This window comes from Ciconia boyciana, chromosome 13, assembly GCF_034638445.1.
Source record: "Ciconia boyciana chromosome 13, ASM3463844v1, whole genome shotgun sequence".
NCBI lineage: Eukaryota > Metazoa > Chordata > Aves > Ciconiiformes > Ciconiidae > Ciconia > Ciconia boyciana.
In genome coordinates this window covers 19,324,773-19,338,837 of record NC_132946.1, presented here as the reverse complement: position 1 = coordinate 19,338,837, position 14,065 = coordinate 19,324,773, and the positions used below count along the sequence as shown (strand labels likewise).

At 39.6% G+C, this 14,065-nt stretch overlaps 1 protein-coding gene across 7 annotated transcripts in view; it reads right to left on the bottom strand.

The window, feature by feature from the left end:
- The window catches only part of TBC1D24 (TBC1 domain family member 24), a 32,891-nt gene that overhangs the window by 6,739 nt on the left and 12,087 nt on the right, over positions 1–14,065 (bottom strand). For 5 of the 7 annotated variants that reach the window (XM_072877653.1, XM_072877655.1, XM_072877651.1 and 2 more), the window contains 6 exons: positions 12,260–13,294; positions 10,005–10,022; positions 5,345–5,503; positions 4,304–4,367; positions 2,104–2,199; positions 1,437–1,671 (listed from right to left, as the gene is read on the bottom strand). In XM_072877653.1, coding sequence (XP_072733754.1) covers positions 1,437–1,671; positions 2,104–2,199; positions 4,304–4,367; positions 5,345–5,503; positions 10,005–10,022; positions 12,260–13,218 — 1,531 coding nt within the window. In that variant the 5' untranslated portion in view covers positions 13,219–13,294. The remainder of the gene's footprint in view (positions 1–1,436; positions 1,672–2,103; positions 2,200–4,303; positions 4,368–5,344; positions 5,504–10,004; positions 10,023–12,259; positions 13,295–14,065) is intronic. The other 2 variants (XM_072877657.1, XM_072877656.1) reach the window with 2 other exon arrangements.

Below are 14,065 nucleotides of genomic sequence, written 5' to 3'. Positions count from 1 at the left end.
TCTCTGCCTTTTTTAGCATGGGAAACTGCTATTCGGAAAAAAAAAAAAAGACAGACTTAAGTGCTTTTCTTATGGGAACAACTGGAAGCCCTAAGAGATGTTGGCTTGCTGTCTTCAGGTGTAACAGAGTATGATCAAATGCATAGCTTTCTACTGACACTATCAGAACTGGATGATTTGTTTTTTTTAAATTTAAAAAAACAGTAATGCAAGTCAGTAAGAACAAGAAGCCCGAGTCAAATGCCTGCATTTAAGATTTGTTTTTCAGTGCTGCAGGATCGTGGAAGCTGCCAACTGCATATTTTCCCTCCAGTAAAGAAAACAAAGAATTCTGTTAGCAGTAAAAAATGAAAGCTGGGAGAAGAACAAGATCAATAAGTAACAACACTGGCTTGGTCTTCTAAATAATTATAAAACACGTCAGAGTTAAAAGCATTTTGATTATCTGTGGGTCTATGTCAAGATTCACAGAGCTTACAGTCAGAGAATGCAGTAAAGTGAACTAAATTTAGACAGAGATGTGTTAGGAAAACAAAAAGGAAGATTCCCCTATTGCTTATAGGGCAACCGTCTAAGAATAACTACCAAAAACATTGGAAGAATCAAAAGGGAGGAAGTTCTGGTCTACAGCTGGAATTGTGTACAACATTAATTTCTATATATCTACTACCCAAGCTTGTATTTCTCTTATTACTACCCATAGTGTAATACAAGGTAAATAAGTGACTGTCTTACCTAAGGCTGATAGGAAGAGCTGGTGGGATATATGCTCAACAGTAAAGATCTCTGAAATATCTGTGATACATCATTAACAGTGATTTCTAATTCAGTTACACACACACTGAAGTTCTCACCAGCCTAGCTGATACTGCAGCAGCCCAACTTATGGTCAATTAGAGTACATGCTGCTAACTGGGAAATCAGCCAACACTTTATGTTACAGAGGAAATCACTAGGCTAGTTGCTCTCCTAACAAGTGTCAAGTAAAGCTTTTTGGGAAAAGGACACCTACGATTTTTATACCTGTTCCTTGTAAATCCCATTTAGGCGACAACTTTACTAAGCAGGCTTTTGCCAAAGTCAGCAGCACCACAGATCCAATAAAGTTCCAGGAGAATTAACATGTTTCATAGTTTACCCTGTGTTTCAAAAGCCTCAGTAAGTTCCTCTTCAAGAACTATTTCTCATCGTGAATTAGGCAGTATGAAGGTATGGCTGTGCTTAAAGCTAGGAGTTACTATCTTACTCTAAAATGCTTGATGTGCAAGTTTTCTCACAGAAATTTTTTTTTGGGTAATATCATCAGGTTTTGGCCACTTTTATCTCTAACTATAGCGATACTGAAATACATATATGGTAAATATAGGTGACTCTCTTATCTAAGGCAGATAGGAAGAGCTGGTAGGATATATGCTCAAATTCTCACACTGACTTACCTATAATGATGCATTCACTGCTACCAGCCATGAACATGGAGGCTGTTTTGGAAGGCAAGTTGAAGTGCCGAGCTGATAAGAAGGGAGAAAGGCGATCTGAGGGGTCTGATGGGACACTGCCAGAAGAGAGGGTGCTGGGAGCTGGTGAGGCATGATTTTCTGGCTCTGAACCAGTCGTGGCCAGTTCTGGGTGTTTTATGATCACCCATTCATAGCGTTCCACTTCTGGCTGCAGCTGCATAGGGGCAGAGAAGAGGAAAGCTTTAGTGCACATGCACCACACAGAGTGCTCTGCACAGCAAAGAACATTCAAGCCCCTGAGATTCCACCGCACGATTAGTGGTAAAGATTGGATCAAACTGTCGTTTAGGCCAGATGTTATTTTCTTTCTTTATACCTTTGTTTTTAGGTGATTGAAGAAATGATGCAGTGTTTTCTGAGTTACCTTATTACATCTTTTAAGAAAATATTCTGTGCAAGGGGAGAAATAGGGTTACCACAAAACTGAAAAGCAGAATTTTCTCCCCCACATTAAGAGTTCAGCAGACTTTATAAACTAGGAGGGCATATAATCCAGCCTCTTCAAGCAGAAGGGAAGTAAGAGTTACTCACACCAGTACAGCAGTTCTGCCTTGCTACTGGGTAGCGACAATAAAATTTTACTCACCCTAAATACAAAGCACTCCCCAGTTCCAAAGAAACTCAGCTTGTTCCCTCCCCGCCTGCGCTCGCTCCAGTCAGTTGATAGATAAGCACCACAGACCTAGCACAAACAGCACCGTCAGGAGGCTTTCCATTGAAGAAGAAAGTGTGTTAAACCAATTGATACCAGCATTTCAGAGTCCAGAACTGAAGGTTTTATTTTAGTTTGATTTTCAAAATATCTTTATCAGTGGATTAAGGCAGCACAAGTACTTATATCTAAAGATAGATTTAAACTGCTTTAACCCACTTAAGGTGGATACCCTTAAATCCTAAGAGTTTCATAAATTATTTCACATCTCTGAAGCCTTGAAGGAGAAATGTTCCAAGACAGCCCCAGCTACCAAAACACAACTCACTCCAAACTTGTAAAGCCTGATTTCCACTTCCTCATTTTGGCAACCAAAGCAACAGTATGGTCACAAGTTACAGTATGAGCAGTTCTGCCTGAACATTTTGTGGTCATAAACAGTAGCCTTGGTAGCTTTCTCCATTTCAAACTGTAGGTTACAATCAGCTTATCTAAGCCAATGCTGAACTAGCTCAGATATTTAAAGCAGCCTATTCAAAACAGCATGGGGTTCACTAGTTTCCAATAAAGAAAAACATAGCCTTAGAGGGCTGAGCTTTTCTGTGGAGTCTTTTGTTTGAACTAGAAGAATTTCTCACTACCAGCAATAAGCATCACTGCCAAGTAGACACAATGAAGCTCTAAGAATGGGATGAAAGCAACCTTGCATTATTTTTTCCAGAAACTATGGTTAAACAGAATTGTTCTAAGGTACATTTGCTGTTTAGCCTCAACCAGCATTAACAGCAGAGCTCCTAGGACCAAATTACTGAAGAGCAGGTTTTTTATATAGATAAATCGTGTGCATAAACAAAAAGATGGCCCAATACTCCCTTTGATCTAATATGACCAAAGTATGAGAGCCAGAAAATCAGAAGGCAAATTTTCTTCTTTCTAAAATGTAAGTATAGACATATGAATAAAAGATGAACGTAATCCTTTGCAAAAAACCAAAACCCACAACCACCAAAAAACCCCCCATACTTTTCTCCTACTTTTTTGTTTGGACTATCTTTTTTTTTTTTTGAGGGGTAAGAAATGGACCATATTATAAAAACCAGCATCACTGACAAAGCTAGACTTTTGACATGCTCCAGGACAAGAAACAAAATAATAAATAAATATTTTCCCTCTTCCCGTTAGATACCACAGACATTCTATAAGCCATTGGCATGTCAATGCAGGCCTGGGATGGCCAGAGACCATACACAAAACTATGAAACAACCTGGAGCGTTAGCATGAGGCAGATGCAAATAAGAGTAGAAATGGGCTTGTTTCATGGACAGTCATCCTGCAGGAACATAAGCAGAAATATAAGCCCACAGGCTGCAATAATAGCTTAATGTTATCCACAGAATATTTAGAAGTCATGTACAGTGGCACAGACAACCAACGCTCATTACAGGAAGCACCCGTGTGTCCTCCTTCAGAAGGTCTGGGAAGTGTTCTTGTTTTATGTATTTTTTTTTTTAACAAGCATGAGATAAAGCTAATGTTTCTGTTTTCACATTATGTTGTCCAATATTGTCATACACAGTAGAGCAGAGAACCAATGCTCATTAGATAAGGCACCTGTGTGCACTCCTCCTCAGGTTCTCAGAGCTTTCTTGTTTCATTTTTTTCAAACAGGAATGAGATGAAGCTAAAGCTTTTGTTTCCACATTATGTAGTCCAGTATTATTCATACCATTTAAATTCTGCTACTTTCTCTCCTCATATGCTGGAGAAAATGACAATATCTTCTACGAATCATGAGTTTCTTAACACAATTCCCCAGCCTCTCCCTCTGATTCTGCAATTAGGAGAATCTGTCCAAGAGCTCAATGAGTTACTCTAGTCCATCATCCCACATTACTTACAAGAGAAAGAATAGCTGACCAAGACCTAGTTTACAAGATTTACCCAAGAATGCATAGTCCCATAATCAACAAATGGAACCACTTAAAGCATGCATCGTTAAAAAAACAAAACCAAACCCCAAGCAATTTCAGGTCCCTTGTTTCTTCTTTTCATAATAAACAGTTGTGTTTTGCAATACAGCATTACATAACTGCCTAAAACCTAATTTACTCACTTGCCTTTCACCTCACTCACCTCTTTTGTTGTGGTCTTGATGAGGAGAAGAGTTGGTTCATGTCCCTCACTGTGAGAATAGAACCTGAAGTGCAGAGTACACAAAAATGAGCACTCAACTACCACCAACTGCAGTTCTTTTCCTCCTTAACGTCAGGCACCACCTCCTCCTCCAACTGATGGCATGGCAAAAAAGACATCTGAAGACTAAGCATATTCCTGCAAATGCTCTCTACAGTGCATTGTAAATAAGAGAGTTGAGCGTAAACAAATATTGTCAAGCAGTTCTTCTCTACTCAGTTCTCTGTAGAGTTGTTTATGCCTCTGCAGAATAACTGGAAGACTACCTATCACAACAGTGGCATTTTACAGCATTTTGAATTAAGACAAGCTAAAGGAAGTTGTGTCCTGAGGACTGATGGCTGTGTCTGAAGAGCTTTTGGTTTTCATAGAAAATAATTATGACGCATTCTCTTTGCTTGCTTTTGCTTTTCCTCATAGGCACATGAGGCTGGGACAGCAGACCACTCCCCACCTCAGTACCTCAACTGCAGATGTTGAAGTCATTATTAGGAGCTATAGGATTATAGTCTTCTGTGTCAAGTGCAAGTAGAACTTATATCTAGTTTATCCCACTTTAAAAATAATACAATCAGATTTATAGGTAGAGGAATCTCCAGTTTTGAGTTCCCTTATTCTTTGGATCAGTTTGAATGTGGTCATCTATCAAAAGAGCCTGCAGAGCAACCACCAAGTTAAAACCATTCATAGCCAGTGGGGAATGAACCAGTCTCAAACCAGCATATTCTGGGAACTGATGCAAGTTTGACTCTTCCAATTGGTCTTGGACAGTTTAAAATGGCTTGCCATGTTCTGGCATATGAAGTATCCTGGTCAAATGCTGTAGCCAACAGGAATTTGTCACATTTACATCCCATCGCTAATAATATTCTTCAGATCAAGTTCTGACTAGGCATGGCCTTTTTGTCAATCCAGCAAACAGTTCACCAGTTGCTCTTTTTTGCCCTCACAGTAGAGAAGAGTGGGGAAGGTTTTCCTTACCTGCTCAGACTACAGCCATGTTCCAAGGTGGTGAAAAGCAAGAGGGGCTGGCAAAGTGCAAATCGCTCTGGGATCCATGACCAGATATCTCGCATCTCTTTCACACTGACAATTTCAGACTTGAAGTTCTCAGCATGAACTGCTAAGTGCACATTTTGCCTGAGAAATACAATACAAAACATTGAGAAACAATAATTTAACAACAAAACAAGTTCTGAATTACTGGACAGTAACATGCAAAGACAGCTGAACACTAAAAGATCCTAGCAGACATGCTATTGTTCAAAGCTCCAGCCCATGAGATTAGAAGGCCATGACTTAGTGAAGATAATAAACTACTGCAGTTTAACATAATCCTTGAGAGGTAGTGATCTGGCCTTACTGAAATACCTGAAGCAATTCCTCTGTATGGCAGCTATGGCCTGCACCTTTATATATAGAGGACATAACAGTGAGCCAACTAGGATGACTATGACCTTAAATAGATCAAATTATATTTGCTGTTTGAGACAGTCTCGCTGGTGCTAGTATTTAAGCATAGAGAACAGAATACCTACAGAAACAGCCAGGATCTGAAAAGAAGAGGTAGTACTTTTTCCCCCTCTGAGGTCCGGCCTGTATCATGGAATTAGAGATTCCTAAAACCCTCAGAAATCTTAGAGGAATCAGTATTACCAGGCTAAGCAATTTTAATCCAAGGCAAATATCTGAAGCTTTTGGAAAGTTCCACCTCTTGGAAACATGTCATTACCAATGACTTCCACTTCATTAAGAACCAAAGAAGTTCCTAGGTTCATGGTTACAGATGGAGCCTGAAAACATGAAGGAACGCTAGACACTCACAACAGAAAGCAAACCCCCCATGCCCCCCCCCGAGGGGTCTGATACAATTAAAAGAACTGATTCATGGCTTTTAAACACTTGAAGGTAATAATAATAATACTACTAATCATCATCATCTTAACCAGTCTTCATTTCTCAGATTAAAGAAGCACACAAACTCAGAGCCTGGGGATTAAACAAGTGTTATTGCATCAGTGGCCAACATTAAAGACTTTTAAAATGCAAGGGTGACAGCCAAGTACATGGTGGAAGTCACACAGGAACTTACACAAGATACTAAGCTACTGGGTAGCCATTAGTTAAATGAAGCTTTAGGCAGTTTGCTCTGCATGCAAGGGTTCAGTTGCAAGTATTTGCCAATTCCTGGTGTGTGGGGTTTTTTTTTTTTTTGACAATTACACATTTCTTTCCTCTCAGTTTCATGGAACATAAAGAGGACCTCAATACTGCATATCTGCATGTAATCTGAATAGCTTAGCTCATTCCTTAAAACATACAAACTATACATTTTTTATTATTTTTCTTGCCATAGTACCAAGAAATCATCAGCATTTGCACTGTACTTTAGAGTGGTGCTTGCTTGGAGACATTGGGAAATGCTTTCTGAAATTTATTGTAGCTGCCTTAGTGTCAGCATTTCTAATGAAGTGACTCCTTAGGTCACTTAAAAAAAAAAAATTGCTTCCTCTAGCAAACAGAACCAAATCACTGCTTGCATTGCTGTCCTGCATTATTTAATTAGGAAAGAACTTATATGGACACCTATTTAAGCAGGCTGCAACTATTAATGGGTTTTAAAACTTACAGTATGACTGACTAGGACATTTGTGCTTTTAAACACAGCAAGCTGAGGCACAGGAGAGATCAACTGAAGCAAAGTATGAGCCAAGACTTGAACCTACATCTTCAGAATCTTATTTTAGGTTTCAGCCCTCCCAGTCCTCTCTGGTCAGCAGCTAAAGACTGGTGGCACTACAGAACAGAGCTGAGAAACAAAGCTTTGGTTTCAGTTCATCAGAAATTAGATTTTTCTCACATTCAAGGAATTAAAAAATATTCAGTGCAGTCAACTAGCTTATTACAGTGAATTTCTGGAGGAAAAGTAATGATGATAAATAGCCTAACAATTAGTAGCAAATATCAAAATAGTTTTAAACTTACTAAACCTCAAACAAGCAAGCCTCATAATTATTTGTATGCTTGGTCTGTACATTCTTCACACTTATGTGGACTGTTTGGGCAACTAAACTTCAGTACTTGTTCCTAAAAGGCTCTCAACCTCAGCGTACCTTTTCTTTTGCCTCTGTTCCTTCTCCTGACTGCTACGAACTGCTGATTTAAGAGCCTTCCCACCCAGACCCCACTCAAAGTCTGTGTTCAGCAGTATTCACAGTAACACATCACTTTCAGTACCCTGTGTCTTCCTACAACTTTTCCATGTAGGTAGAATATCACCTTTACAAACAGATGTTTCTGATTTACTAGAAAGCATTTACTATTGTATTGGCCATTTAAAACTATTCCAGGCATGCTGTTCCTGCCCCTTGAATTTCATGGCGAATCATTTTATATTTAATATCACCATTCAGTTAGTAAAACCTAGACCATAGCTTGACCAAAGGATTTGAAATAAAATGACCTGCTATTTCCTAGTCATAAATCACAGCTGCAGGTGCTTAAGACTGAAACCCGATCCTGTGTTGAGACCAGCATCAATACAGAGCCTGCACCCACATCAAAGTAAACTCTGCGATGTTTAACAAAAATACAAATTTTTTGGGGGTTGTTCAGAAAATTGCAACTAGAGTTACAAGTATCTGATCTGTAGTCATCCTCTCATTTTTGACAGTATTTCTGTAATGACACTGAAAATCATCCACTTTGGTTGGGTAGTTGCTTTTCAAATTAGTAAATGAGTGAAAATGAACAGCACACAAGTTGGCTAAGAAAAAACCCCAACTTTTTGGTTTATATTGGTTGATGAAAATTAAGCTTAGCCTTCACCACACCAGAAGTCTTTCAGGGTTACCTGCGAAAAAACCAGCAGTTTGAGAAAACACTAAATTTGGACTGACACTGCATTAAAGTCTACCACTATAACTGAACAAATTCATTAAGATTTTACCCTGCTTTACCATTTTCCTCAATTCTTCATGTTGGCTTACTGGGATCAGCACGATGACTTTCTATTGATTACTGACGTTGGAGAGACATGTTCAATTGTTATTATCCCAAAGGAAATTAAATTTAGAAAAGTAGCACAATTTAAATGTTTAATAAAGCAGCTTATTTGCTATTTTCATAGGAATGTTGTTTTTACATCTATATCATTAATACAATGTGCTTCAGAGACCTCAAAGTTCCTGAAGATAAAGCCACTGTTGACAACATGCGGTAGCAGCTGTCACAGTGGATATGCTCTGTATGTATTCCAAGAAAACAAATACCACACTCCAGTGAGGTATGACTCACCGAGTTATATCTTCTTGCTCTACTTTGTTTTGGATCACATCTTACAGAGTCTGCATTATCTTTAAAATCCATTATAATTTCAGTTAGGGCATAAACACATGGTAGAAGTGATACGTTGTTTCTCATTCATAAATGGCAATAAGCCATATGGGGTGTAGAAGCCTGAAACCTAATCCTGTGTTGAGATCAGTGTCAACAGACACCCTGCATCGACCTAAGTCCCCTCAAACCCAAACTACGTGCTTCCCAGCAGAAATCAAGGCTTTCTGCTCCTTTCAGAACACTGTAACTACATTAAAATAATACAAGGACCTTAAAGATTTGCTTGGCTGGAATCAACAGCCTGCTTATTTATTAGAGGTAAAATCCTCAACACACACGATATGATATGAAACATGCTTTGATAAGTCTCTTAAGGTGTTTTTTTGGACATGAAAAACATGAGGAAGTTAATTCCAATTTTGATTTTATAAATTAGTACAAATGTTAGTGTGCATCACTCACTAAAGTTAACTCAGGGCACCTGCAACAAGGCCAGATGATTCTCAAAGGCATTAACTTAAACCCATACATCTGTGGTACTTAATACTCATAGGGCATTCTTTCTCCTTTCCAAGTTCTCTGCTTATCAGGTATCACAATCCACTGGGTTTTGTTCTTTAAGATTTGCTTTTCAGGCCAAGACTTGATGAATGACTTCATTAACCATTAATGCTACATGGCTGAGTAACTCTGACCTCCTTGACACAGGAAAATAGTCTGTCTTCTTGCCTCTAAAAAACCCCCTAACTACTTAAAAATAAATATAATCTAGTATGAATAGAGACAAGTCACTTTTAAGAGTGTGCCAAGTTGGGTTCAGTCCAATATCTTTCCAATTAACTGTGGAAAGCTTGCAAAGAAGAAAAAAAGTTGAGTATGTCTCACATCTATTGCAACAGCATATACCAGGTTTGGATGTGGTACAACACCTAACAGTTCTGAAGACATGTTACTTGAGATGTTTCTAAGCAAAAGCAACACTTTTTCTTTCCAATGTAGAAAGGACTTCTATCCCACCGTTAACATCACACTTTTCCATTCTGGAAAACACAGGCTTGTATTGCTGTATGGAAGTGCTATGTCGACTAGCTGGGCCCACGATCACTTATCTTACAACTTTGCAGGTGCTTTGAACTAACTTTGCACGAGTGTATTCAGGAGATGTTACACAGCAATTGGATGCTATAATTGCTGCCCTGCTTCTCCTGCCCCAGCATTAGCAATAATGACAGCCTCGGAAAAAATAACCAGCCAAAGACAGAAGAAACAAGGAAAGCGCAAAGATTCAAGTGTTTTAACCTACCTTTTGGGAGATGCAACACTGCAAACAGGAGGGGTGCAGTAGGTATGGAATTGACAGAAGGAGAATGTACAAGGAGAAAGACAAAAAAAAGATAGAAAACATCAGTGATTTCCTACATCCGCGACAAAGTGAATGAAAGGAGCCTGGAGAGAAACAAAGTAAGGTTTGATTCGAATCACCAAGCATGAGAAAAACAAACAAACAAAAAGACAGGTTAAAATATTTCCTATTTCTATTTTTTTTTCCTTTTTTGCTACCTGCTTGTAGTTATCTGACACAGGCCAAACATCTGGACAAGAGAACTCTCTCACATCCTATCAAGCACTGGTGAAAAGCTCACTTCTCCAGCACCCACATCTGCATACACTGGGATCCAAACTGAGCCAAGTTCACAGCAGTACTGTGCCAAGGGATACTGAGAAGTTTCAGTATGTTTACAAAAGTAGCTGAGAGAGGATAAAAGTTTTTCACTAGCAACTCTGCCTGGTAAGGCAGTAACTACGGGCATTATTTGTGTACAAAATTTACTACATTTTGCTTTGAAGGCATCACTGTTGTTCTGAGCAAGACTACCTCAACAACATTTAACACAGCAGGAGCTTCTGTGGGTTTTTTTTTTTTAATTTGTTTTTGTTTGGGTTTTTTTTTTAAGCTCTCATTCTGTTGCTGAAGAATATACTCAGAAAGGATATTAGAACTCTTCTGAACTTCAATACAGGAAGAAAAGCTACACACTGGAAGAGTTAATACTTCTGGTTGCGAATCCCAGATACAATGGTCTGAACTCTACCCAACGTGACATTCCAGTGGCTAAAGGCCTTGAAATACTTGAGACTGACAGAGCAGTCTCTTCCAAGATATGAGCAAGATAAAACACAAGCGAATTGTAAACCAAACTGTGAGTCTAAAAATAAACTGTTGGAAAAAACTGGAGGGAACTTTACATGTACTTCAGCACATGAAACAGGTTCAGCTAACATTTACGTTATTTTATAGGCTGAAACCTGGTTAAATATATATTTCAATACCATGGAATGGTGTCTGTTTGCAACTACTGTGATTAACTCAGCAACACGACTGTCTGTAAGATCCTAATACGTTAGTGGCTGGTACCTTTTGATTTTTAAAGATTTTGAGAAAATGAAAGAGAATACCAAGTTCTAGATATCACACTTACTGACCCCAGTAGACTTCTAGAAGCCATCCTCCCTTCAGAGGTCAGGACAGCTGATAAAATTGTTCAACACTTAAATTTCAAAAGTGGTTGGGAGGAGTTTTCTGCAGTCACAGAAGGCCTTAGGAGAAACATAACATGTCTACAACACCAGTATTTTCCTGCACATACATTTGCACTTGGCAAGATGCTAATTTTGTTTAATTAATTGCTGCCTTTTCTGTATAAATGGAGAGGTCTTTCAGCTAAGCTTTTTATTATTGTGGCTTTTACTACCACATTGGAGCAGGATTTCATTTACTAGTTTTACAGCTGGCTTTTCCTCCCCTCATTTCTGAAAATAAATTGTGATTATGCAATCATCATTTGGCTCAGTATCCTCACCCTTCTCTTCCATGGTTCTTTCAAAATCATTATTTCTAATAGTACATGGACCTGTCACAAAATAGGTCAACTCCTACCTATGATTACTCTACTCTTGACTTTCAGGCGGCTTGCAGTCAAACTAATTTGAAGAGTAACATGTAAGACAGACTGATTTCTTCCTTGCTGTTAAAATAACTCCCCAGTTAAGAAAAACGTTCCCAGCTGGGACAGTGTTTGTCTACTTACACTACAGAAACTGCCGAATTCACAGTCGTGGGCAGCATGAAATTGACATTTTATACAAATAATCTCATATTTAAGAATTATTTTTCACATTTGTTTGGGTATTTTTCTTCCAAGTAATTTATCAGTGTTTTTTCCAGCTTTGCTAAAATGCCTCTTAGTTTAAAAACAGCCTGTGAAAGACACTTTTGAGATACAGTATTTGCAATTAATATGTACCTGTAAAAAGTAATTATAAATTCAGAGTAAGCTATGACAAACTGCTTTCTTTATCTTCAGTTACATGTCTCATTACAATCCCATTAATTTTGGGGCTGCTGACTTTTTCTGCAGAGAAAAAAAATCAGCAGAGATACCAGCATGTACCAGTAGAGCTCTTCTCCTTCCCCACCAGTAGTCACCCAGGACTGACTGCTCATCACGCTGGGAAAACTCACTAGATCACTCAGGCTACCTGTAGTGAGAGCCCTACCTTTTCTGTTTGACCGTGATGCCCTTCTGCTGCAAAGCCTTCTCATTGGCCATCTGCAGAAGCTGGATCTCCTTCCGTGAGAAGAGGCGGATAGCAAAGGCTTTTTCCAAAAGCCTCTCCGGAGACACTGACTTGGCAATGTCTCTCACAAAAGCTCGAATGTCCTGCTGTATGCTGTCAGACTCTGTGGGCTGCCCAGCTCTGACTTTGTGAAAAAATTTCAGAAGAGCCAGTGCAACACGATAGAGAACTTTGTAGCCCTCCACCAGAAACACATCAAAGACCCGAGCAATGTACACCATAGGCAGTTCTCCGAAGAGCCACCGTTGCCAGTCAGAGTATACCTCCAACACATCCTCGGACACTGCTACCATCAGCTTATGTGCTGCCTGACAGTATTTGTTAACCAGGTCACCAAAAGTCATGCAGGAGGACTCAAAAGCTAAGAATGTCTGATCAATGAGCCGCTTAGATGGGTCATTGCAAGCAAGGATGCGACAAACCTGTTCAAAGCACTCTGCCTCATCTTTGCTGTAGTGGAGGAGCAAAGCTATCACAGATGGCAGTGCTGGGCAAAATGATATGTCTGGGAACTGATTTGCAATGCACAATATAATCTTCCTGACCGCCCCGATGCCTTCTGCATTCAAGCAGTACGTGGGGACCAGGCTGTTATCCACAAACTCTGGTAGTGGAAGGGAGCTACTGTTACGTTTTCCAACAATCTTCACAACAATGTCCCGGTACACATTTGCATCTGGGGTCACTGTGCGGCACGGGATATTGCTAATTAGTTTGTGGTACACTTTGGCTCTCAGAGAGTGGTTCTTGGCCCAGTAGCCCTGCCGGGCCAGCTGCTTGAGCTCCTGGAACTCTGTGCAGGTTAGCTCCTTCGCATCCTGGCTCTGGACAGTAACATCCATTTTGTCCCAGTCCACAAAGCGGTTGTATTCATCCATGGCTCCAAGAGAAGCATATCAGATAAATCATGAGAATGGAGACGTTATTTGGTCATTAAATGACTTGCAGCTTTTCCTGCAAAAGGACAAGTAAAATAATAGAGGCTTGAGTAACAGGTAATCTCCCATTTTCTTTAGGAACACACACATACGTTCCACTTGTACGTGTACTTGCAATGCCAAAACTGTTTTCTAAAGCAAAGAAAGTTGAAGATACATGCCTTTTTATTTTTAAGCCAAACTTTACTTCCATTCTGTCAATAACTCATACTGAAGTAATTTATCAGTGGCCAGCCAAGAGGTTGATTCTGAGGACATCTTGACAGGAAGTTGTTTTCCCTAACTAAAGGTCCAAGCTGAGGCATAGACCTTTATGTTAACTTCTCACTTAGAGAACAGAAGCCTTCCACTTCAAAAATATCCGTTGTAAAATCTGTTCAATTTGCAATCTCTCCTCCTAATTCTCTGGGGAAGTAACTGTTATTTATACAAGGATGCAGTCTCACGAGCAGCTTACACTGTTCTAAGAGTGCATGGCCAGTGACAAGAGATGCTGACCTCCTGCTAGCCACAGCCATGTGTTCTTAAGTCATTTCTTCATGCTGGTACTAGCATTTGTGTGGCCACACAGTCACTGAGGTTAGCCTGTTAATCTGGTACAATTTTTCTTTTCCCTTGGATAAGCAAGACGCCCAGCTGTACAGTCAGCCAGATCAACAGTAGTGCCAGAACAAGGATGAGTGCAGGACTGAACCACCCTTTCCGATTGCAGTACAGGCTCACGTCAGCTTAAAACAACTTCATGAAACTGCTTCTTAATTCTCTCGAGTACTGCACTGGACTTCTG